The sequence below is a fragment of the Canis aureus genome, chromosome 11, assembly GCF_053574225.1.
Source record: "Canis aureus isolate CA01 chromosome 11, VMU_Caureus_v.1.0, whole genome shotgun sequence".
In the NCBI taxonomy this organism is placed as follows: domain Eukaryota; kingdom Metazoa; phylum Chordata; class Mammalia; order Carnivora; family Canidae; genus Canis; species Canis aureus.
Genome location: NC_135621.1, coordinates 31,759,937 through 31,786,022, shown reverse-complemented (window position 1 = coordinate 31,786,022; position 26,086 = coordinate 31,759,937). Strand labels below are relative to the sequence as shown.

The 26,086-nt window shown below is 50.3% G+C and overlaps 1 protein-coding gene across 1 annotated transcript; it reads left to right on the top strand.

Moving 5' to 3' along the window:
* Positions 1-749: 749 nt before the first annotated feature.
* ISX (intestine specific homeobox) lies at positions 750-20,237 on the top strand. Its single transcript, XM_077914717.1, has 4 exons — positions 750-2,034; positions 16,389-16,540; positions 18,207-18,320; positions 19,189-20,237. Exons 1-4 carry the CDS (start codon positions 1,842-1,844, stop codon positions 19,426-19,428), a joined length of 699 nt encoding a protein of 232 aa, XP_077770843.1. The 5' UTR covers positions 750-1,841; the 3' UTR covers positions 19,429-20,237.
* The last annotated feature ends 5,849 nt before the right edge of the window (positions 20,238-26,086 follow it).

Genomic DNA, 26,086 nt, shown 5'->3' with positions numbered 1-26,086 from the left:
ACCACTTCCACGTCTGACTCATTAAAATTCCTTCCTCTTCCGGGCAAAACTTGGAGGGTGACACTATCACTATTTGGAAGGGGCTGGGTGTCCAACTACATCTAGACCTTGGCATGAGTGAGCAATGATGTGCCCAAGACTGGAGGGCCCGCTCGTTACTGCCGGGGAGCCCAAGTGCCCCTAGCAGCATCGGATAGCCTGATGCTCCCGGGGGCACCATGTCTAAAGCAGGACGTGTGATCTTTACCCTCTCCCCATCTCAGGGCAAGTCCCTCACTCTCTGGACTCACCCTCCATAAGGAGTGGAAGTCAGCCTTCCCCGCCCCCCACCCTCTGCAAGAAGATCCAGCTTCTAGTGTCCCAGTGCATGTTCCCAATCTCTTCAGGGGCATCTGGTGCTCTTGTGCCAACTGGCAACTTGTCCGCAGCATGGCATCCTGGAGCCCCCACTGGAACATCCACTATGCCTCCTTGATCTGGGCCACAGTCTCCTCACATACGCCCTAAGAACTCAGAAGGCTCCCCTGCTCTAACATCTACAAGCCCAAGGAAGTGTGTCAGACGGTGACACCCAGCAGATTGCACCCTGGCCCAGCCACCACACAACCCATGAACTCCCCTTACTGAGCAAACACGTTTTATTGGGCCGGGGGACACTTCCTGGCCAACCTGTTCCCATCCTCCCTCGTCCTCCTCCCACCGGGCCAGTTCCCTATCATGGCACCTCCCCGAGGCCCCCTTGCCCACCCTTCAGCTCCACTCTGCCCCCTGCCCCCTGTTCCCAACACCTGGATCCCTGGCCTTAAGGAGGGTGGAGAGTTCCTTTTCTTATCAACTCTTTTACTGCCCCCTCCTCCCTGATTACACAGTAATTGGGAACAGAATTCCCCGTAAGGACAGGTGGGTGCCTTGTCAGGTCCCAGCCAACAGTTTACAGGACAGACCGAGAAGGTCTCCTTGGTGCTGTCTCGGGAGACAGATCAGGGGCATACAAGCCTGGAAGAAGCAGAAAGGACACCAAAAGGAAGGGAGAGTCACCCTGGGACAGGAGCCTCTGAGAGGCTTGTGAGGTGAAGCCAGGGAGACTGGAAGGCAGGCCAGAGACGCCGGCACTCCGCCCAGCCCCGTCCCAGACAGCCAGCCTGTGGGGGTCCGGAGACCCCCAATCTAAGCCCACACCTGCCAGACCACAGAGGCCCAGGTGCTCCAGAAAGCCTACTCTGGAGTCTGGAAGCACCAGACCTAGAAGTCCAAGAGGGTTTCTGGGAACACCTTTCAAGCTGCCGGGTGGCCCGGATCTCAGCTGGCCCCTGGGGCCCAAGGGTGGCACTCGAGCCTTCCAGAGACTGCCCAGAGCCAGCAGGAAGGGGCCACAAGTGGAAAAAAGGCAAAAGTGGACGTCTCCTCTTCCTTCCAGCTCTTTACCTTGTTCCCCACTGACAGCGACCTCAGGGGCCCCAGCCTAGCCTGGAGATTTTGAAAGCGACCACGCCGGAGAGGACCCTTTGCAGCACAACTGAAACCAGCGGTGGCCATGGTGGCTCCCTTCCTGCAAGAGCTCTGAGCCCATGGGCATGGGAGACAGCGTATTCCAGCTCTCCCAATGTGACCTGCCTCCTCCATCCCAGGAGTGTCCCCGTGGAGACAGAGCTGTGCTTGGATAATTGGACATGAGGCTCTCCATGCTCCACCTCTGCTTGCCCTTTTGATTCCAGGATTCTCAGGGGAGGAAGTTCGCCACCCTCCACCAGCATCGCCCTGGGCGCACACAAGGTCCCCCTCTGCCCCTCCTCACAGCCACCCACGGAGGGCATCACGGCAAACCCTGCCCTCTGCAAGATATGGAGAGGAAATGCCCGGGGCACTGTGGGGCCCCCAAGAAGCTGGAGCTGTCCTTCTCCATCGAGGAGATCTTAAAGAGGCCCACTGAGAGCAGCCGCATGGTCAAGACAGAAGGGGCAGGTGGACAGGACACCCGGCAAGCAGCAGGTGTAAGCTCCGGACTGGAGAGGCCCCCACAGGCCCAGCCCCAGGGTAAGTGTCTTCTGGTTATTTCTCTCCCACTCCTAGATCCCCAAGAGCCAGCTGGGCTCAGGCAGAGAAAAAGCTGCTCCCTATCAAAAGGGAGGACCCCAAAATTCAAAGAGAGGTCAGGTGCTGGGCCAATAACCTGAAGTACTTTTTTGTCTAGCCAGGACTGGGCTTTTTCAGATTCCAGACCCCAAGGTTCTGTCGGCGCAGAGCAGGGAGGCGGGTTCCTGTAAGCAGGCCACAACTCAGATGCCGGGTCCCATTTATTTACACAACATTCCCGCTGGGTGGGTGCTAGCCTAGAGCCTCCTCTTTCATTTCAGTAGAAAGGCATGATTATCATAACCTGACAGATGAGGAAACTCACCTGTGAAAGAGAAGAGGTGGATTATGTACCCAAGATACACAGCCCGTGATGGGAAGACCTGAGAGCAGGACCTGGCTCTGGCTGCCCCCCAAACCCCTGCTCAGCCCGAGACGGTCTTCTTCAGGAGCAGGGTTCAGCCTGCACGTCTCCTGGCGGCTGAAGCTTCGCCTGGGATCTGCCCACCCTGATCACCCTCCCAGGCCAGCAGCCCACCCCGGGACATGTCCCCAAACACCAATGACAAGACAGATCTCAGAGCTCTCTTGAGAAGCAGTTTGAGGAAGGGCACCAAGGTGGACATGTGCACCTGCGGGGAGGCAGGAGTCCTGGGTGGCCCTCCCCGGCCTTCCCTGGGCTGCCGCATGACCTCTGAAAGGTCTCTTTCTCTCCGGCCTCAGCGTCACCTCAGGGAATGGGTTGAGTGAAGGAAGAGGAAGCAGTCAGGGAGGTCAGGAGGGTCTGCTGGTGCCTGGTTGTTAGGGAAACTGGAGTATTGTGGGGTTTTCTCAGTCTCTCCCCTTTTACCCCCTTTAATCCAAGGAAAGGAAAGGCAGCTCCAGGGTGCTCAGGATGTCTTCTCCTACCATTACTGAGCCCCACCACCTCCCCCAAGTTCAGTCTCCCAGCTCCAGGCAAGGGGAAAATCCTGGAGGACTCCCTGTCCCTGGGTAGCTGGCAGGTTTCCCCTGCTGCTGAGTCTCTCATAGGAGAGGGTCCCCAGCTTCGCATCTGGAAGCTCACTAACACCTTACAGTGAATTGAATGAGCATTAGAAACAGTTCTGAGCGTCTAACCCGAGTCTCTCCTGCTGCAGCTACACAAAATCCATGACTGTCTTCCCTGTCCTAATGAGAGAGAAAGAGGGGTGGGGGAGCGGGGAGAGGGAGAAAGAAGGAGGGAGAGAGGGAGGAGAAGCCCAACCCCCCTACCAGAGCAGCTTCCCTTCCCCTAGCCTGACAAGGCTGATGGCAAAAAGGGAGGCACTCGTTTGGAACCTGCCCCCGAAGATGCTGGCAGGCTCACATCAGAAGTCCCGCTGAACCCAGAGCAGGTTTGCAGAAATAGCACCGGTCAGGGTGGGGTGGTGCCCGGTGGCTCTTGTGGCACATCCCTGGCTGTTTCTCACAGAACTGCCACAGTCGTGAGCCCACCTTATGGATGATGTCCCCAAGAAGAGCATCACCTGCACACACCACGTGAATAGTTAGCACTAGCATCGCACCCCGGTGGCCTGAGACTGTCCACTGGAGGTTATTCCTGGATGCGGCTTAAATCTATACATCTCCCGTCACAATGCATTCGAGCATTTCCAAAAGGCTAGTGAAGATCCCACTGGTGGTTTTCTAGATGAGTTTGAGGACTACGCAGACAGAGCTTATTCGTGTCAAGAGTTCTGTAGTTATTCCTACACTAACTTGCTATTTCTGACACGCAAATAGTTATCCATTTACGGTCATGATGTGAGGCTTTCTTTTAAGATGGATTTATTTATCTGGGTAAAACAAAAAGCCTATTTGTGAAAATGCTAAGCAAATAATAATACGGATGGGATGCCAACATGTCAGGAACTACAAGCCTAACGTGCAGACATGGCCCACGAGCTGGAGTCTGTGATACTCTGGGCAAGGAGGATGGGGAGGCGGATTCCAGAAATCCGGTCTCTGAGCCCCCATCTGGTACCACTAATTCACCGGAGGACCTCGGGCAAGCTGCTCCCCTCCCTGGGCCTCCGTTTCCCCATCTGGAACATGAAAGAGCAGGACTAGAATGTTTCTAAGGTCCCTCCCAGCTCAGGAGTGCCGTGACCAATTCCACAACAAATCGGTGGCTGGAAAGCCTCAGTGGTATCAGTCATGGCCATTTTCTAGCAGAGGCTTCCTCCCTGCAGAGGGGAGTGGAGGCTGTCCGAGCCAGGCAGGAGCAGGGTAGCCGGGAGCAGTGAGCAAGAGGGCTACTGGCCTCAGCAGTGCCGCCTCTCCCAGCCTTCCTGGGGCCCCCATCCCCACCCAGTGCTTGCTGGCCCTGCTAATGCCCCCTCCACGTCTCTGTCCTGCTTTCTTCCCTCAGAGGTGGAAAGCAGCAGGACCAGAAATGGTGTGCCCAGGGCCCCCAACCCCAGAAATAAAAACAGAGAAATAAAATTAACACTTGAAGGGCTTCGCAGAGTGGCTCACAGAAGGTGACTGGCAAGCATGACCTCTCTCTGTCCCCATCACCTGGACAGCTGGTAAACATAGAGAGCTCTTCAGGCTCAGCACCCAATGGGCCCAGGAATCAGCATTCTAGCAAGCTCTCCCAAATTACTCTGATGTCGGTGGTCCAAGGACCATGCTTTGAGAAGGCTGAGGCCCAGGGAGGCAAAATGGCTTGTTCTGAGCTACAGGGCCAATACATGTGAGCGTGGGGCCAGCTCGCTCACCTGGGCCAGGGCCAGTGCTCTTCCTCCCCGGCCTCTCATGGCAGTGAGCGTAATCATCTCAGGCTTGGATCCTCCCACGTCTCCAGTAAAAATCCAAGTGGTCTACCTGCTTGAAATGATGCTAAGCCCCAGCTGTCCACTCACTCCTGAGAGAGGAAGCCCCCTGAGGCTCAGGACCCTCTGAAGTCACAGGAGGTCCAATCACAAGGAAGCCAGACCCGGGGAAGAGAGAGGTCATTTGTGCCACCCATGGCCCCATGCAGGGAAATCGTGATGCCTGGGGCAAAAGGGAGGGCAAGGTGAGGAAGAGGCTACCCCAATGGCTTCTGATCTTTCTCTCTCTTTAAACGCCTCCAAACCTTTGCCCTTCCAAAGCCACTGCTCCTCCTCCCCTGCTTCTAACTCCTTTTCCTCTTCTTTCTGCTCCCTTCGCACACCTCTTCTTCTCCTGGTCCTGTTGTAGCAAATCGCGGCACACTGAGTGGCTTAAAACAACAGAAGTTGATCCTTATAGTTCTGGAGGACAGAAGTCCGAAGGAGCCCCTGGTGTTCCTCCTTCTCCTCTCTCTTCCCCGTCCTCCCTTCCCAACCACCCCATCTGGAACCCAAGGCAATGGCACTGCCCAGCTACTGGCCCTGGGAATTGGGATTCCTGGCTGAGACTGCAGCCAGACCCAAGGGTGTCTCGTTGCCTTGTGATGAGCAGCTCTGTCCCAGGGGTTCCCACCAGAGCAGACAGGAGTGGGGTGGAAGGAGGAGAGCTGAAAGCCTGGAGTCCCCTAGGATTAGTATGGCTTTGGTCTCTCTCTGCCTGGGCCCCTCTATCAGTCCCCGCCGCCAGAGCCACAACCTTAAGAGACCATGGAGACGCTCCTACGGGGCACCTGCAGGCTCATTCTAGAATTGAGAACCTGGCTGAATCTTAAGCCCTGTGGGAGTATAAAACAGAACAAGGCTTGGTCCCAGCTTGAAAAAAGCATTGTCTTCCTGGGGTTTCCCTGCAAAAAGCAGACCAGAAGGAAAGGATTGGAGCACCAGGGGTTTATGTGGACATGCAAGGACACCAGCACGGAGGTAGCGAAAGCATACAAAGAAGGGATACGTGATGAAGCCAGTGACCATGGTGGGAAATTAAGCTTAAATCCTCTGAGAAATGGAGCAACTATACTCCCCAGAATTATCTGGGCTTTTGAGCTCAGAAATACACATCGTGGCAGTAAGAAGTTGATCTGAAGCATGGAAAGGTCTGAGGGACGCAAGCAGGGCATGGACAGCTTTACTCTAATGATAGGGCCCCGGAATATCAGAGCCAGGGGAGATCAGAGTAGACACACAAAGCATTGGCTGTCATTTAAATTTGATCTATCAATTGTATTCCTCATCCAGGCATGCGACAAAGAGTGACTAAAGTCTACTGAGTGGCAGGCATATCTACTGCTGCACAACGAACTATCCCCAGACTCGGTGGCTTAAAATAACCATAAACAATAATTGTCTCACTCAGAGTCTGTGGATCGGGAATTTGGGAGTGATTTCACTGAGGAGCTCTGGCGCAGGGTCCCTCATGGGATTGCAGGAAAGATGCCATCTGGGGCTGCAGCCACCTGAAGGCTGAGCCACAGTAAAGGACTGGCTTCTAAGGTGGTCACTCTATGGCTGTTGAGTTGGTGCCAGCTCAGTTGGCTGAGGAGGAGACCTCAGTTTCTCCCCATGCAGGGCCTCTGCACGTGCCACTAGAGTGTCCTTGCAAAGTGACAGTGGCTCCTCTCAGGGCGAGCAATCCGAGAGAGAGAGAGAGAGAGAGAGAGCAAAGTAGGAGCTGCATCCTTTTATGACCAGCCTGAGAAACTTGATAGCAGCAGTCCCATTGCATTCCATTTGCTGTGCAAGTCAACTGAGTTGGGTCCCATTAAAGGAGAAAAGAATCCCTAGGGAGGAAGTGTCCAAGAATTTGCAAACCTATCTCAAAGCCACCACAGGAGCTCATTTGGGAGTGGGATGATGTAGGGAACAAAACACAAGCTCAGCCTCTGCCCTCACGTAGCTTCTAGTCTAGCAAGGGTGACAAATAGCCATCTGATAATCACAAGTGAAAGCAGAGACAGCTGTGTTGTCAGGAAGAAAGTGACATGGTACCAAGGGCCTATGCTGAGGGACGTCTGGTCTACCAGTGAAGGCTTCCAGAGAAGGTCATGGTTGAGCTGCAATCTGAAGGTTGAGTGGGGGGAAATGTGGATTCTCCCCCACTCTTCCATGCAGAGGGAGCCCCAAGGACAAGGACTTAGCAAGAGATGAGATGTTCAAGGGAGCAAGATGAGGTCTGAGAGCTAGAAAGGAGCCCAGCCATGCCGGGCCATTGAGGCCATGGTGGGTTTTCCTGTTTTTGCTTTATATCCCAAAAGGAATGAAGAGCCATTGCAGGGTTTTAAGCAGGAAATGGCGCAATGACCCATATTAATGAGAACTCCTGGGCTCCAACTGATGAAAACCATCTTGGGTTAGCTGAAATAGAGAAGGAAATGTGTTGCCTTGGGGAACATTAAGAAGTAGTTTCTCAGACCGAGCTGAGAAGTAGTTTCTCAGAGAAGGTGGCTGAGAGAATGAGGTATGTTTGGGCCCCGTCTGGAGTCTACTTCTTGCTGTTCCTCTTCTTCTCTCACACTGTTCCATGCTGGGATGATGGTTTCTTATTTCAGGGCCCTTATAACTCTTCATAGGTCACCTTCAGCCTCCAGATGTGGAACTCTCTGTTTTTGTTTTGTCTGTTGATGTTGTTTAATCAATGGTGTGTTCCCAAAGAGGTCTGCTTCTGGGAAGGTGGCAGTTGTTAACCCATTTGGGGCCAGAAGCAGCCCCTCCACTGTTTACAGGACCCTGTAGCTTTGCATACCTCTCATCTGAGCATTCTGCATCCCTGCACTTGGGCTGGCCACGAAGAGAACAGTCAAGTTCCTCCTCAGTGCTAGGCGTGCAGGGCAACTAAATACAGACACCCCCACCCCATTGCCTAGGGACAGCACAAAACATGTTCCAGCTCCACCGCCGTGATGTCTGACTGTGCCCCTGCATTGCCACAAGTACAGACTGGAGAGGAATGGGGACAGGAGGGAAAGCCCGTGAAATCAGCCCCTTGCTGCCCTGTGCCAGTTCTCTGTGCCGCCCCCCTTCAGTGGGAGTCTCACCAGACCTACGCATGTTGTCACAAGAGTCACATTGTCACGACACAGATAGTACATACAAACCTGACCATGTGCTCCCAGGACACAGGGGAGGGAATAGTGAACTGTATTTGAGGCCTCCCAGGGAGGCTTCAGAAAGGTGGTGACCTCTGAGATGGAGTCACACAGAGAAAAGGAGAAGACATGCCAGGCTGGAGAAAACATGGACAGGAGGCCTGAGGGATTAAAAAAAAAAAAAAGAATATGCCTTTTGAGACACAAAGAAATCCAGCATGGCTAGTCTAAAAATCCCAGAGCCATGGTAGAGGGGAGGAGGGAAATAAGGAGACTGAAGGTCAAGTGAGCCAAGCCAAGAACTTTGGCCTTTATTTACACACATCGGCATCTTTAAAAACCTATGTTTAGGGGATTGGTGGGCTTCCCCGGGGATGCATGGCCAGAGCTCCATGGACGAAGGGGAGCTGAGCAAGTAGCACTCCTGGTGCCCCCCCCCACCCGACAAGCATCAACAAAGGAGCTCCACCACTATCTGTATTGTGGGGCTCCCCACACAATTCCCTTTAAACAAAGGACACACCTGCTATTTAAAAAAAGGAAAAAGATATACAAATGAAAAGTGAGTGAGTGTGTATGTGTGTGTGTGTGTGTGTGCACATTGGCTGAGATCCATAGATAAAAAGCACGAAAGTGAGGCCATGCACGGAGAAGATAACAATCCTCGCTCTGCTGAGAGAGAGCTTACCTAGTGGCAGGTTGGCAAATCCTCTGCCAATCGGGTTCTCCGTGGTCTTCCCGCAAATGTTTCCCTGAGGGATTTCTTTATTTTCATCTCTTCCCACCCTGGCTGTAGTCTCTTCACTGTTGTTTACTCACACAAATAATCCATGTATATTATAGAAAAATAGAAAACACAGATGCACAAAAAGAAGGTAAAAAGAAGTGTAGCTGTAACTCTACTGTCTCATCATCTAGAATTAACCACCATTAACACTTTGCAAGAAAGATACATAAACACAAAAAGAAAAACTAAGGGAAATTTTTATTTTTACCAATACGGAGGCTGATAGTTCAAGCCAAAAGTGCTCATTATTTAAATTTATTACTTTAAAAAAATGGTTGTGCTTTTCCAGAGATTCACAACAGCCCTTGGAGAAAAGGAAGCATTTGATTGGTTTGAGTTTTGACAGATGAGTAGGAGTTCACTAGACAAAGAAAGAAGACAGGCATTCCAGGCAGAGGGAGCAGTGAGCACCTAGAGAATCAAAGGGCATGCCCAATTTGTGGAATCGAATCTAGAAGTCTTTGGGTGGGACTGAAACAATGGAAATAGGGGTTGGGAAAAAAGCAGAGGATTCTGGAAGGGGAGGACTCGAAGAGCCTTGAATGCCATGCCAAGGAGTTTGCCTTGTATGCTGTGGACACAAGAGAACTGTAGGAAATCCATGACCAGACTAGAGAGAAGAGCCCAGCCCAGGTCTGCCCTGCCCTGCGCCCTGCCCATATGTCCCCGCCGTGTCCCCAGCCTGCAGGAGGGCTCCCAGGGTTCACCCCTCCAGGCTGAACCCACTGCCATTGAAAGGCAAGAACAAGGCCCATTTCCAGAGACTTCAGCCAGTGGCAAAGCTCCCTGGGGCCTTTAGCTGAGCAGCCAGGGCCAATTAGCAGACCGCGGAGAAGGAGCAATCAGGGGAGGGAGCCGAGCGCAGAGAAACATCGGTTTATAATTAGGTGGCCTAATCACCTGTGTAAATTGTGTATTTCTTATGATCGATGTGCTAAATGGCTCAGGTTTAATTAAGTTCTGCTGACTCGTTCTCTTTGAAGACTCACTGAAGTGTGATTCACAGCTCACGCAATTAATAACAGGGAGAGGAGCAACTTGAAAGGGGTGGCAGTCCCTGCCACCTACCTGCACCCTCTTCCCACCCATCCCCCGCCTTGCCCTGGTGCCCTAGGCCCACTGCAGTGGGTGGGCTGCACTGTGGCCACCGGCTCCTTGGCTTCTCTGCCAAGAACCTGGTCCGCAGATGCTGGGCCTGGACAGAGCTCAAGGACTTTCTCACTCCCTGTCCTGGGCTGGAAAACGGGGATCCAGCACCCCCATCATCCTCTCCTCAGGGGCACCTAGGACATCCCAGTCCTTCCTGATGATCAAGAACTTTATCCAGTGCATGGCACACTCCCACATTGAGCTCCTATTTCCAGCTTCTTATTGAATGAGTTTCCTTCTAGTTCCAAAATTCCACTGGCCAAGTGCCATCTTCTATCTTCTTCTCTGCTCCATATCCATCCATGCTATTCTCTCTCACCTCCTTCATCCACTGTGGTCTGTAACCTGTGTCTGCCATGCTGGTCCCTCCCGCTCTTTTCCTGGAGCAACCCCCTCCTGCATGTGGTGGGAAAACTGAAGAGCGGGCCTTCATCTTTCCTTAGCCAACCTCTCAGACACTTCTCTTCCCATCCCACCCTGCCCTGTATACCTTGGGCAGGTCCACTCTGCTCCTAGTCACCACCCAGAGCTCCTGGGCCTGTCCCCAGCCACCAACAGAGAAGTGAGCGTGGGCCAATCCACCCTCCTTCTTATTTGCCCTAAACTTCCCATTTCCCCAACGCCATCAGAGTTGACTCTATAGCTGATGGATCCTCTCTTTCCCAGAGATATGTGGGAATTACAGGAAATTGCAACACTGGGGGAAACTTAAAGTTAGACCCAGAGTACGACTTTTCCATGAATCCAGTGCAGAAAACCTCTAAAGTAGCACTATCCACTAGAACTTTCTCCAGGGATGGAAATGTTCTGTACCTATGCTGGCCAATATGTTGGCCACTAGCCACATGTGGGTCATTGCACTATGGCTAGTATGACTGAGGAACTGAATTTTTATTTTATGTTATTTAAATAGCTACATGGATATGGTAGCTACCATATTGAACACTGCAAATCTAAGGAGCTAAATTTTTAACAAGTCCTACCTCTGATCCAAACCTTGTTTCCCTGAAGCCAGATCCAAGTCTATCCGTCTCCCCCGAAACTGCTCCTCTGGTTAGGTCTCATAAATCAAATTTCAGGAAGTCCCACTCACTGGGAGTGATCTCAGCTCCAGGACCCCTCTATCCCTACCACTCCTTTTTACAGTCCTCCAATTTGAGGCTATTCAGTCGAGAATAACATCCCTAAAAGGACTAGGGGACAGACAGTGTTGACTATCTATACCCCAAGAACCCACAGTCAGTCTTGAGGGAGAAGCTTTGGCATTCTGAGTCCTACAGACTGGTGGACTTGAGGCTCAGCCTCTATCTTTCTACCACTACAGATTTGGGGCATGTCTGTTTATTCCCTGGAGAAGTCACTATAGCCACTGGATACACACTTGCACACACACACATACACATTCATCGCCATTATTGTCATCATCACCACCACCACCATTATCATCACATCAGCATGACCATCATACCATCATCATTACCACCACCATCATCACCATCATCACCATCATCACCATCATCATCATCATCATCATCAGGATTATCTCATCTCCCAAAGACAAACATCTATCCTGAGAAGATGTAGTTCAGAACTGATATGAAAACATATTTTTCTAGCTGGCCTGTAATTTGCCAGGCAGCCCACTATCCAGGAAGTCAGAGGTCATTTATTATGTAGAGAAGACGTAGATCCTTTCCTTCTTCAGCCCACCTCCAAATCACAACCTCTGGTCCTGCCAGAAATACGGAAAGGCCATATACATCTTAACAGTTGCTTGCTTAGTTCTACAAATGGGAACATGGAAAAAATTATTCTATTAAGGACTCTATTCTTAGCCATGAACCCTTGTTTTCCCAAGTTTCCTTCTAGAGAATGGAGGAAGCACCTTCTTTTAGTCATCCTCTACAGTCTGTTTCTAATCCTCTGGTCTCCATGCTGCTTGCTTTCCCGTGTTCTGGTTCTGGTTCTGTGTTCTCTGGAACACATAGTACATAGCTCTGTACTCCCAGAAGAATCTTAACTCCATACACTCCTGGGCACCACAGTTTGCCCAGCCAACCTGGAATCTTCCATCCTGTGAATTTCTGTTTGCAATGTCTTATAAAGCTATGCAGTACTACTATCACCTAAAATGCTGACTTTGTGAATGAATGACTGCAATATTGTCAGCATGGCCTTTACGTTTTTGTACTCCTGCAGACAGGCCCTCAGTGCCTACCCAATGCTGGGCACAGAGGACATATTCCATAAGACTCAGTGATGGATTGGCATTGCCATCTGTCTCTGCATCAGTTCTGATTGGCTTCAGTTCTACCCCTAAACACACCACTAGTTCTAAAATAGAATAAATATGTCTTCTCAAAAATTTTAAAAAGAAAGTAGACTTGAGGAGGGAAAAGAGGTAGGGAAGGAGAGAGATCAGTTCCGATCCGGTGGTTCACAGTCTAGGAGCTTGCTCTGGTGGGTGATAATGTTTGAGCCCTCACTGCCTGTGACTCCAGTGAAGCTCCCAAGAGTCAGTGAAATGAGTCCATGTAATTTGAGGGAATCAAAAATTATTAACAACAATCTTGAGGGGTCACAGGGAGGGGTGAGGCCAAAGGCAGACTCTGAGATGCCATTTCTAACACAGAGGCCACTGGGCCTGATTAATCCCAGAGATGCAGGAGCAGTTTCAGCAGAAACCTCCCCTCCCTGGCCTTCACCAAGCAAACTGGATCCCCAGGCAGGCCTGGGGCAAGGTGTTTTAAGCCATTCAGCTTCACCTGAAAAGAGAATTTCAGTATGTCAGGATATATTTGGTCTGTTCTCCCCTATTCCACAGGTGGGGAGACTGAGGCCCAGAACATAAATGAAATGTGACCCACGTTGTAAAATTCAGGAACAGAGCTCAGGTCTCTCAACGTCCACTTCAGTGGGTTCCTTCTAGCAAATGATAGCAGAATGGAAAGCAAGTGCATACATGCACACACATGTGCACACAACACACACATGTGTGCACACACATCACACACATGCACATACACCACACACACCACACATGCATGCACATACACATGCTCTTCAGTCGTTAAACCATCAAAAGTGAAATCCATTCTTCACAGTGTCTGCTCCAATTGTATGCTTGTAGCAGTTTTAACTCTTATTTGGGGGGAGAGGAGAAAGTAAGCTGGGTGGGAGAAAGGACATCTTAGCAGGATCTCAGATCCACATCCTCTTTCCTAGTCATCCCATCTGACCTATGACATCTGACATCGGTCCCCCAAAGTGAAGGGGATTTGGGGAGAGGGTTTGTACTTCTCCTACAATTTCTAAAATTACATCAGGTAGACTTACTCTTCTGATGTCCCTGGCCCTTCTCCAGAACAGCTGCCTCAAAGCCCTTCTTCATCCCTCCTGCCGTAACCCGTCCACCTCCCTCACTCTCTGCTGGAGACCTGGTCCAGCTAACCTGCCCCAAGACTCACATGATATCCTCACCTGTGTAGGGAGCATCACTGCAGTCACCCCATCTGGTGCCCTTCCAGAGCCCTCTCTCCTTGGTCTTCAGACATGCTCCAGGCAACTCTCTGAAACTTCCCCAGCCTTCTCCTTCCCTTCTAGCACCTTCTCAAGATATGAATCCTTCTCCTACTGCCTCCACTTCTCCCCAACCACTCACACCTCAATCCATATTAATTCAATGTATATTTGTCAGAGTCTCTACAAGGTATCAGATATCACATTGGGTGTATTTTGGATAATGCAAACACAAGTCCTCATTCCTTGGCTTCTGCCATCATAATTCTACCCAAGGAGCCTTCCTGTGGTCCTCAGTGTCCACCTAAATACCAAATTCCTGACCACATGCCTCAAATCCATCTTGGAACAAGGCAAAGCTAAATATACATGTGTGCATGTGTGCTTGTGTGCAGGCCAAGGCCAGGGTCCAGCACCACACCTGGAACATAATAGGTATTTGATAAACACACTAATATTTTCTGGCTTTTCTTTCTCTTCACCCTCTCTTGTTTTTAATTCTTTTTTTTTTTTTTAATTTTTATTTATTTCTGATAGTCACAGAGAGAGAGAGAGAGAGAGGCAGAGACATAGGCAGAGGGAGAAGCAGGCTCCATGCACCGGGAGCCTGACGTGGGATTCGATCCTGGGTCTCCAGGATCGCGCCCTGGGCTAAAGGCAGGCGCCAAACCGCTGCGCCACCCAGGGATCCCCTCTTGTTTTTAATTCTATGGGCACTCTTTCCTTTCCAAATCTCCCTTCCTCTGTGTTTACTTGGGTACTGCTTGTGTCTGAGCTTCCTCTGGCTCAGGTCAGGTTTTCCAGAAAACAGACTGATAGAGATTTGCTGGAGAACATTTACTGGGGGCTTTTCATGATGTTATTATGTCTTTTCTGTTTTAGTCCCAGAGCCATACACTCCCTCTCCAGCTTGCAACTCCCATTCTTCCTCCACGTGCCCAGCATACCTTTGCAGACTTGTCTGCAGTTGCTGCCTCTGCTTTGCCACATCCCTCCTCCCACCACTGTCCACTGAGCCCTCACTGCCTATTCCGTGGGACCACTATGACCATCCTCTGTCCCTGTTATAACGAATCTATCCCTAACATGGACACAGATGAGCCTCTTTCTCGAGATAGTTTCTTTACCAGGTGTCCTCCTTTTCCTCCTACCTCAAGGACCTGCCTGTCATGGCCTCTCTTGCTGATTTATCTTGGCTCCCTTATGGGCTGCTGAGCCTCTACTCAGTGGAGGGGCCCCCCACTCTTCTCCACATGCACTTCCTGCCTGAGTGATCCCAGCCATTCCCAGACTCCCAAGGCCAAATATATAATGACCCTCTTCAAATTTGAGTCACAGTCCCAATACCCACTTTGAGCTCAAACATATATTTATCTGCCTATTAAAGAGCTTTTTTTTTGTTTTGAATACCCAATAGGCATCTCAAAGTTAATGTGTCCTAGTAGAATAGCTGATTCCCCTTCATACACACACAATGCGTAGACCTGGCTTCATGGGCACAGGTGTGATCAGTGTAGTTGCCCACAGTACTGCACACAGATGGAGACCTGGCACTTGGGGTTTAATGTTTATGGTCATCTCAAAGTTCTTAATAATTTAACATGTATCTGTGGGTTTTTTTAAAGATTTTATTTATTTATTCATCAGAGACAATGACAGAAGCAGAAACATAGGCAGAGGGAGAAGCAGGCTCCCTGCAGGGAGCCCAATGCAAGACTCAATCCCAGGATCACCCCCTGAGCTGAAGATAGATACTCAACCACTAAGCCATCCAGGTGCCCTGGATCTGTGGGGGTTTTTTGTTGTTGTTGTTTTTTTTTTAGATCTGTGTTTTTTAAGTGAGGTTCAGTGGGCCTAGGAAGCAAGGACCAGGACCCTGGAGCCTTGACTCAATGCTCAGTGCCCCTCTTACCGTCTCTCTGCTTCTCTGGGATGGGCTTGAGGCCACTTGTTTCCCCATCCCTACCCACTGAACACTGCCTCCTCCATCCTGTGTGACTCTGGGGATGGGATAGGTGTCAGGGTATGTATGGGAGGAGGGTCATGGTCAGGTACATGCATCCTGGTACCAAGACAAAGTATGGGCCCTGGGTCCCTGTGAGAGTCCACAGTCACCCTGTTAGTATCCCTGTGCCCAAGGGAGCATGACCTTACACAGTAAATTTTAAAAACTAAGCAAACAACAACAACACAAAAACACACTGCCAGGTTGAGAGACTGCAGAAGAACAGAAATAGATTTTTTCCTACTTTTTTGAACAAGAGAACTCACATTTTCATTTTGCATTAGGCCCCAGAGATGAGGTAGCCAGCCCTGAGTGGACGCAAGTCTGGACAACTGGACTGGAAACAGGTTGTAAGGGACTGACTGCTGGGAAATTCAGTCTTTGCTTTGTAGACCAAGACTGGCAAGATTTTCCTGTAAAGGGCCAGATGGTAATTATTTTAGGCTTTGCAGGCCATATGGTCTCTGTTGCAACTACTCAAAGCTGCTTGCAAAAGCAGCCATAGACAATACATAAACCAACAGGAGGGCTGTGTTCCAATAAAACTTTATTTATAAAAACAAACAGTAGGCCAGATTTGACCCTCTGACTATAGTTTGCCATGTCCTGTTGTAGACAAAGGAGAGTCATTGAAAGCATCTGAGCTGCAAAAAGGACAAGCACAGGAGTTTCTAGAAAGTTATCTTGACCTCACTGTTCAGGATGGATTGAAGGAGTCAACCTAGGGTGACCTGGTTTTGCAAAATGTTGCAAGACTCTCAACAAAGGAGCCAGTGGCCAAGATTCTGTAGTGGGCAGTGAAACCAGGTAACACAAAAGCGTCATCAGGGTGCCAAACCACAAGATCAGTAAACCACCTTGAACCTTCTGCCATCCAGAGGAAAGAAAGAGCAAGAGGAGGGTCCGAACCACCTTCACCACCGAGCAGCTGCATGAGCTGGAGAAGATCTTCCACTTCACCCACTACCCAGATGTCCACATCCGCAACCAGCTGGCAGCCAGGATCAACCTCCCAGAAGCTCGGGTGCAGGTACAGCAGTCCCCACCCTCAGCCCCCAACCTCAAGGCTTGGGGGCCATCGGTGAGACCCCACATATCATGGGCCCTCTAGGGCTGCCCCAACTGGAATTTCCCATTGCCTTTATCCCTTGAATACAGTCATATTTGCCAAAGATTATTTCCAGAAAATGAGGTCACCATAGTTACAAGATGGTTTCTCTCTCTGGGAGGTGGAAATGAAGCAAGGGGGCATCAGTGATGGCCGTTGGTATCGGCTTCCTGCCTTCCTTCCCCACCTGGCTATAGCTCACCCTGAAGCCTCATTCACAAAATAAGTGTTGACAGTCTACACCAGTGATCATCAAAGACCAGTGGTCTTTTCCTGTAAAAGGCCAGATGGTAATTATGTTGGGCTTTGTGAGGCCATACGGTCACTGTCTAAAACTTTATTGAGGAGCTCTACGATTTGAATTTTGTATAATTTGCATGTGTCACAAATATTCTTCTTCTTTTTATCTTTTCCCCAACCTTTTAAAAATGTGAAAGCCATTCTTAGCTCATGAGCCATCCAAAAACAGGTAGGAAGGCCAGATTTATCCTGCAGTCTTTAGTTTGCCAACCCCTGATCCAGATCTCATGGGCATCACTTTGAAAACAGTATAGAGAAAGAAAGGACCATTCATGGTCAGACACCTGATTTAAGTACCAGCTGCCTCATCTAGAGGCTGTCATTTCTTCACCTTGGAGTGTCTGTGGCTTCTTCTGTGGTTAGAGATACAGTAGCCCCTTGTCAGTCACCAAGTGTATGTATGTCCCACCTCTCTGCACACCCCTAATTTTGCAAGTACCATTCTAGCAAATCCAAATCCAATGGTTGCGCTGTTGGCTGGCTCTAGAACACTTCTCTACATCACTCTTTCTTTTTTTTCAATCAAATATGATGGACTCATTCCAAATTCAAAAGCTGAGCCAGGGCCCATGTCAACATTTTACACTTGATTTTATCCCAACCTACTTTTCTTCTAGCTAAGGACCACCCGTGTTGTAGACATCCCCCTTTCTCCTCCCATTTAGAGTCAGTCAGGAGCTAAGTGAATAGCACCTGCATCTGCTGTAAAGCTGCCTCGGCAGAAAGGCCAAATACAAATGCCCACATGTCAGGGACAGCCAGGGCACCCGTGAATACAGAGAGCTGCCAATATTCAACCTATAGATGCCAAGGGGCCCACAGGGGCTGCAAGCCGGTGGAACTGCCAGCAGGAAACAGCCCACGATGAGTTTTATTTCATCTGCACAGTGTTTTAAGCCTCAAAGCATTCACATAAAAATCGAGATTTCCGCCTTAGATATTGGATGGGCCTGTAATGCCAGGCTCACATTTCTGCATAATGACTGCTAGCTGAAGCCGAGAAGCTGTGCCCTTTGGGCTCTGTTCACCACAGACCCCGCCTCTCCTGCTTATAGGGCATCCAGCTGCTCTGCTCGTGCGTGAGCCCCCAGCCCCACAGGCACTGAAGGTCCTGATGCCTGGTGCCCTCTCAGAGGGCAGACCTCCAAGGAAAATCCTGATGCCATGGAGCTTTCTCAACTGTAAAGTGCCAGTCCCTGGGGGAAGCAGCAGTATTAAGCTTAGGGGAAGGTAATGGATGGAGAAAGGCCTTGCTACACATCTACATCTTCTCTCTCGCCCATCCCAGATCTGGTTCCAGAACCAGCGTGCCAAGTGGCGGAAGCAGAAGACTGGCAGCCTTGGAGCTTCACAGCAGCTGAGTGAGGCCGGCTTGGCCCTGGCCACAAACCTGGACGTGGCCGTGAGTAGCTGAGGCTCTAAGTGGAGCTGGGGGCACTGTCTGCAAACATCCCACCCAGACCCAGAAGTGAGGAACCCCGGGGGCTCTGTGTGCAGTAAAGAGTACAAGGGAAACTCTTCCAGAAAGAGCATGGCTGAGGGCGCTCTGGATGTCTGTGGGACCTGCGACAAGTCGCTATCCCACTCCATCCCCATGTCCTCATCCACTGAGGGACAATCCCGGTGCCTCTCCTTCCTCCGGGGACTGGCTTGTATTATTGTGCAGGACTTCACAGTCTGAGGAACAGGCAGGCGGGGAGTAAGGGACAGCGCACAGAGGTTGGGCAGATAGGCTCGGAGTCAGACTGCCCGGATTCGAAGCCCACCTGCGCACTTAGCAGCAGTGTGGCCTGTCAGAGTCAAGTCACCCCTCGGAGGACAGTAGTAGTTCAATGAGGGTGAAATTGCTGAGACATGAAAAAGCTTGGCACCTAGGAAGTGCGCCCCGAGCATGAGCTGTCTGTGGGGTCCACACGTATGAGAGGGCGTGCCAGACGCAAACCAGCGGGGACCCAGCAGCATGCAACACGGGCAGGCCCATGCTTAGAGGTGTGTGCATGCCCACAGTGACACTATCAGGGAGGATTTCTTTCTTTATTCATTTTTTGCTAATGCAGAAACTGGGCACCAAGAAGCAAAGTGACTGTTTCACATCAAGCAAGTCCTGTAAATGCCAGGTTTCGGACCAGGTTTCCCGGACCCCAGGGCACACATCTCTCCCCCAACATGGTCCATGCCCAAATCCTGGAGGGAAAGGTTGGGAAGCCTCAGGACAGCCCCAGGTGAAGCTTAGGACTCACTTGTCTCTCCTGACTTTCCTCTTGTGACAGGGCCCCATGCTGCCGCCCTCCATTCCACCCTGGCTGGCCCTTCCCACGGGGTGTTACCCACCAGCTCCAGGCCAGCCCGCCTCTGCCTGGTTCCCCGGCCAGATCACCCTCCTGCCAGGCCACCTGTGGGAGACACAGCCTCTCCTAGGCTCTCTCATTCAGCAGACCTGCATCCCTGCACTGTGCTGCCTTCCACCTGCGAACTCCAAATGGGGCAGCCCCTGTGCCACCTCCACATAGGGATGGAATAACCTCTCACCAATGGAGCCGCTCCCCTCTCCAGGTGAAGAGGAGGGCAGGAGGGTGCCCGGGACTCTAGGGGAATCAATCTCAGCACCCAAAGATGGCCCACAGCCCAGGAAGCTCCCTGAGCACACCCCGGAGGGAAGGTTGCATTGCACTCAGAGCAAAGTGAGCAATACGGGAGCTCTCATCGCTCTTCCCAAGTGGTCCTCCGGTCTCAGAAGACAGAGGCTGCGTGAGATCCCGAGATGAGCTCTGGAACAAGGAGGGCATCATCTTCACTCATGCTTCCTCTAACTCGCTGTGTGACCTCCAGCTCATTACTCATCGTCTCTGGACCTCATCTACAACACAGGCAGTTGGACAAGGAGACTTCTGAGGACCCTTCTGGCTCTTCTTCAGTGAGGTGAACTGTGGTGAGAACAGGGGATTAGAGGAGGCCCAGGAGGGGTTGTCTGGTCATTCCTGATACATTTATTGAGCACCTACTGAATAATGTATAAACGGAACTGGATCTAGACACGAATAATCGAGTCTCGCCCCCAGGAGCCCAGTCCAGGTTGGCCCAAGGGGTCACGCTGAGCTTCCCCTACAAGCAGAACACGCGCTCAGTGACCTTGCAGTTGGCCCATGGCTAACAAATTCTGTATGGCTTTGACGTGAATGTGCAAAGTGGAAGATAAATATAGGGAAAGTTGGTTTTTTGTTTGTTTTTTAATTTAAGACAGAACATTGTATCTTTGGTTATCCTGCTAGACTGGGGAGGGATGTTGTATTTCCAGTCTGAATAAAGACTATGACAGTAAGCTCTTTTCAGAGTTTATTTTCCAGGACTAGTGCAAGGAGCCAGCTGGAAGGCCAGGCTCCTTCCCTTGGGATTGGCCCTGGGGAGCCTGAGGACTCTGCTGTTTCCTTGTAGTGAGACCTTGGACAAATCACATGCCCAGTGTGAGCCTCAGTTTCCACTTCTGTAAAACTATGGTAGTAAGCCCCATCCTGCCTGCCTCGAGAGCAATGGGGAGGCTCTAAAAGGGAGTGGAAGTGCTGCCCCAAGTGTGAGGTCCAGGCCCATTGGGGATGGTGGTATCCCCAGATCCCACTAGGACAAGGGCTGCTTTGGGTCCCAGCTCTGGAACATGCCACTCCTACCTCCAGGGAGGCCACCTCCAAGCTTCCCTTTGGCCTGAACACTGCCGAGAGACACCCTGCTGTGGAGGATGGGGCCTGCTCCTCCTCACTGGGCCTGCTGGGCTGAGCTCTGTGCCACAAATCACAAGTTTGGGCAATCTGTCCCAAATTCCAGAACCTCTGCAATCTGGCCCTGTCCCCGCTGCAGCCAGGAGTTGGACGGGGAGCCTCCCCTCGCTCTGATCTACTGTAGAAGCTTGCCACCCCGTCACTCTGGCCTGAGCTTTCTCATTTGTGAACCGAGGGCAGCTATGCCAGCTCCAGCCTCAGCCACGCACTCTGCCAGAATCAGACTACGGCCCACAAATGTGACCGGGCTTGGCAACCTTACAAGTGCCAAATCACTCAGTGCCCAGGAGTGTTACGCCAACACCTAGTCTCCAGCAAGTTCTAGGTGAAAGGAGAAGGCTAAGGGCTGGGGGAGCCAAACAGCCCATCTACAGGGGGTAGGGCTAGGAAAGTGCTCCTACAAACACCAGGTCCCTGGCTGGAGGGGAGGGACACCTGCTTCCCTGAGAGCATCCACTGGGGGCGCCTCAGGCGTGACCCCTCTGCTCCTCCCAGAGCTGCACCACCTCATCCCATCCCCTGCTGGAGTTCACTCCATACCCTCTGCTGCAGCACCCCCTCTCACGATGGGAATGCCCCTGCTTCTTCTCTCTGGCTCCCAGCCCATTTCTCAGGAGCAGGAGAAGTCGACAGCCCCCCTACATCTGCAGGGTCATGAAGCCCTGGGCCAGGCAGGGCACTCTCCTTTTAGACCCCTTGCAGCCATTTCTCAGGCCCTGGTGGACATGAGGATCAGGGACAAGATCGCAGATGCCCCTTCCAGATGGAACAGAAAGGCAGAGATATGCTCCGACCTGGGCTCCTCCTGTAAGGCTGGGTTCTCCAAAGAAAAAGAACTGTATGTATATATATTTTTTTCCTTAATATGAGGAATTGGCCTTCATGGTTATGGAGGCTGAGAAGCCCCATGATCTGGAGTGGGAGAGCCAAAGACCCAGGAGACAGCGGACGGCAAAAGCTCCAGTCGGAGTCCGGAGGCAGGAGTAGACCAAAGTCCCAGGTCGGAGACAGGCAGAGAGCCATTCTCCTTTCCAACCTTTGGTCCATTCAGGCCTCATGTTCACTCACTCAGGGTAGAGCAATCTGCTTTATTCAGCCTACCGTTCAAACATTAATTGCACCCAGAAACATCTCTCAGCTGCACCCATTATATCACTTAGCCAAATATCTGGTCACCCCATGACCCCAGTCAAGTTGATATAAAATTAACCATCACGATCCGCATCCCCTTTCCCCGTCACATATTCTCCTTCCCCTAGAATCCTCTAGAAAGAGGGTTTCTTGTCAACCATAAGAGGTTCAGGTGACCAGAACGTCTCAAGTTCAATACAGATTTAAAGTTGATTTGGGGGGAGCAACTCTTCCTCCCTAAGGATTTATATTTTCCCCATAAGAACTATTTTATTCACTTACCTTATATCTGTGGTGCAAAGGAATCACTATTATTATTATTATTATTATTATTATTATTCATGAGAGACACAGAGAGAGAGAGGCAGAGATACAGGCAGAGGAAGTAGCAGGCTCCCTGCAGGGTCCCAGGACCCCGGGATCACCACCTGAGCCAAAGGCAGACGCTCAACCGCTGACCCACCCAGGCACCCCCAAAGGAATCACTTTAGAATCCATACCAGCTGTGTGACTTTGGGCTAGTGACGTGCCCCCTCTGTCGAACAGCTTCTGGTCTTTCAGGGTTTCTGTGACAATTAAATGAGTTAGTACAGCTCAGCACATGGCAAGTGTAGAGAAAAAAGCCATACTCCCAACTCTCCCTTCCACTTCTTTCTACTTCTGATCTTGAGCAACTATTCTGACCCCAGACTCTATGCTAGGAGTTTTTTTGTTGGTGGTGGTGGGTTTTTGTTTTTGTTTTTGTTTTTGTTTTTGTTTTGAGAGAGAGAGAGAGAGAGAGAAAGCAAGCATGGGGTTGGGGTGTGGGGCAGAATGAGAGGGAGAAACAGACCCTTAAGCAGATTCCACCCCCAACACAGGGCTCTGCAAGGGGTTTGATCTCATACCCTGAGATCATGACCTGAGCTGAGTCAGTCAGTTAACTGGCTGAGCCACGCAGGCACCCCTCTCCTAGGAGTTCTTAAACCAGTGTCCCAGAGGCCAAAGAACTCTCAAAAGAACATGCAAAGTTGTGTCCGTCTGTCTGTTTATTCTTCCCAGGGAAAGGGTCCATTGCTTTCATCAGCTTTTCAAAGAGCACTCTGCAGCTAAAAATAATCCTAATAAAGAATCCTTGTCAGACATCCCTGAGTCAGATCCTGACAGGCTCATACGTCTAGCTGTGTGGACTAGAAGCTTGAGAAAAGTTAAAGGATACCTTTTTAAAGTAACATCGTACATATGAATATAAAATGAACAAGTGCCAAAGCTTTATTTAACTCCCAGATGAGGGAGCCAGTAAGACAGCCCAGCATCTCCAAGGATAGCTGAGAGAAGGGACATGGGTACCTAGGCCATCAGGAAGGCTGAAATGAATGACAAATCGAGGCACAGCGCGCCGCCCATGCCACCAGGACAGAATCAATTGCATCTCCACCAGACACAATTCATTTGCATTTCTATGGACAAGAAGCCTTTGCATTAATACCAGTTAAAAAAAAAAAACTGCAATTTAAAGAGTTGAATGGGAGCTCAAGCAGAGGGAGAGGCGCTGATACACCCAAGACTGTGCTAGACTGAACACCTAGTAAACTTTTCATGCCTATTTCAGAGTATTTCGTGATTCTTCCTCACCTAAAGGCCCTGGATCTCTGCATCTCCCCTTCCTCAATTATTAAATCGACGAGATAACAAACCTGCCTTGGAAGACAGCTGCGGGATTAGAGTAGATGACGTTTGTAGTGTCCTGCACTTGTAAAACACTTAACAAATGCAGAGAATTATTTCATATTGCTTTGCAAAGTCCTCTAGAACTCGAATTTAAATGTCTCAAGTTTAAACATCTATATCTAGAAGCTGTTTAGGAAGATGGTAACATTTCTGTAATATCCATTGACCTTTTACAGTTCAATTCGTAAGAAGGCTAAACAAGCCTTGGAAAATAAGCAAAGAGTGGAAATAAGAAATTCACAGGGAAGAAAAACATACAAATAGATACTAAACATATAAAAATACACTTAACCTCATCCATAATTTAAAAATGCAAATAAAACAGTAAGGAAATACATTTTTTTCCCTTTCAGATTAGCAAATGCTTAGCATCAATAAGGGGTTGATATACACACTCGCTCTCACACATAAGGAAATGCTAATTAGGAAATCATTTTGGAAGATGAGTTGACAAACATTAATATTCTAAATGCAAATCTCTTTGACCTATGATCGTATTTGCAAGAACTCATCTGATAAATACACATGGGTATAAATACCATATATAAGAATGTTCGCCAAGGCTTTGTGATAACAAAAACTGGAAACCACCCACGCAGGAGACTGGCTGAGCTGATTACAGTATATTCATCCAGCTATTAAAAATAATGAGAGAAATTGAAATGCACCTCGTGGGAAATTGTCATTAGACACGTCATTAAGTGGAAAAAGCAAGCTGCAGACGGGCATTATGATCTCATTTGAGTATGAGAAGGATAACAATGTCCTGATATATAAAAACATCACCTCTATGCGGACAATTTCTGCATACATTGGCTTTCAGTCCACAACAAATCACTCCAAAACTCAGTTGCTTGAAACAGCGATTTCTTTGGCTCATGTCTCTGGCTTGACCAGTTCTTCATGGGGTCTGGGCTGACTGGGCTCATCTCTTCCGGGGCTTTGCACACATGTGTGGGGTCAGCTGGCCAGCGGGCGGTGGTCTGGGACAGCCTCAGTCACAGGCAGGTCTGGGTCCAGCAAGCGGTCAGCTGGGCAACAGGGTGATCGGGCCATGGGTCTCTCCCTGGGCTTCCATACAGTGGTCACAGGATCCAAGGCTCTTGGGGTTTGGGCTCAGAACCCACAGGTCACTTCTGCTGCATTCTACTAGTCAAGTTAAGGCACAAGACCAGCCCAGATTCGAGGGGTGGAAAACAGACTCCTCTTGACGGGAAGAGCTGCAAAGTGTGTGGCCACGTCCACAACCCACCACGACCCCCAAACGGCCATCTCATCAGACTTCTTCCCTGCATTCTCTCGGCACCTCCTCCTGAACATGTAATAGGTACCTTAAGCTTCAAGTGTCAAACTGAACTCTATTTCCACCCAGCCCACACCTGCTTTTTTCTTGGCCTTCCTCCTCTCGGCACTGGTGAAAGCTTTCCACTAGTCCCCCAGCCCAGGGTCCTGAGAGTGCTCTTGACCGCTGTCTTTCCTCGTGGAGCCAGCGAATCCAGTGTCGGCCCCCCCCTCTTTGATGCCAGCGACGCGCATCTCCCCACTTCCTCCCTGTGTTCGCCCACCCACACCTGGGCTCCGGGCTCCACTCTCCACTCGGCATCCAGTGATCCTGGGACAACGTGATTCAGCTCACGACTCTCAAAACCCTCAAGTCCTTTCCTGTCTTACTCAGAAAAAAGTCAAAGTCCTTCCTGGGGCCAACATGAAAGGAGGTCCTGCCTCCTGCCTCTTTCCCAGTGTTCTCTGTCCTCACCACCCTGGCCTCCTACCAGCTGCTGCTGCCCCAGGGCTTTAGTGCTCGCTGTCACTCTGCCTGAATCTCCTTCTCCAGCTATTGGCCTGGCTCCCTCTCTTCCTCACAAAGCACCCAGAGACCTACCCGCGCCTCACCACCCTAGCTACAATAGCACACATACACATCCTCTCGCCGTGTAGCCCCTGGCCCCATTTTATTAGTTTTATATCACTTATCAACACCTGATATATTATACATCTGTCTGTTTATTGTCTGTTTGCTGACACGAGAATGAAAACTCTATCAGGTCGGGGATCTGGATTTTTGGATCCAGATTTGGATTCGCCCAGTGCTATGTTCCCAGTAATCAAAGCAGGGCTTGGTATGTAGTAGGCACTCATTGTTTGCTACACATGCATGAACATGCATGTGCATGCATGTGCACACACCCCTACATATGCCTAGACAGTTCCTGGACAGATACACAAAAAGTGACAGACAGCAATGACTTCCAGGAAGTGGGCTGGTGGTATCACATGACCGAGAGAGAAATGCTTGTTTTCCCTGCTGCCTTGCAGTGTTTTAAATGTTCAAACTGTTTGTCATTAAGTCTATAATTTTATGAATCAAAATGTTAATAAAAAAAAACAGAACAATACATGTTTTTTCTCACTTTTCCTGTGCTTTACGATTTCCGTTCTGTTATCCAAGAAAATGTTTTCTGGTGCTGGAGGGATCCCCTAAGAGGGGCAAGAGGTCACCCAAGGAGTCAGTGCTGAAAATCACCAGAGGGAGAATAGAGGCCTGGAGCTCACTCTC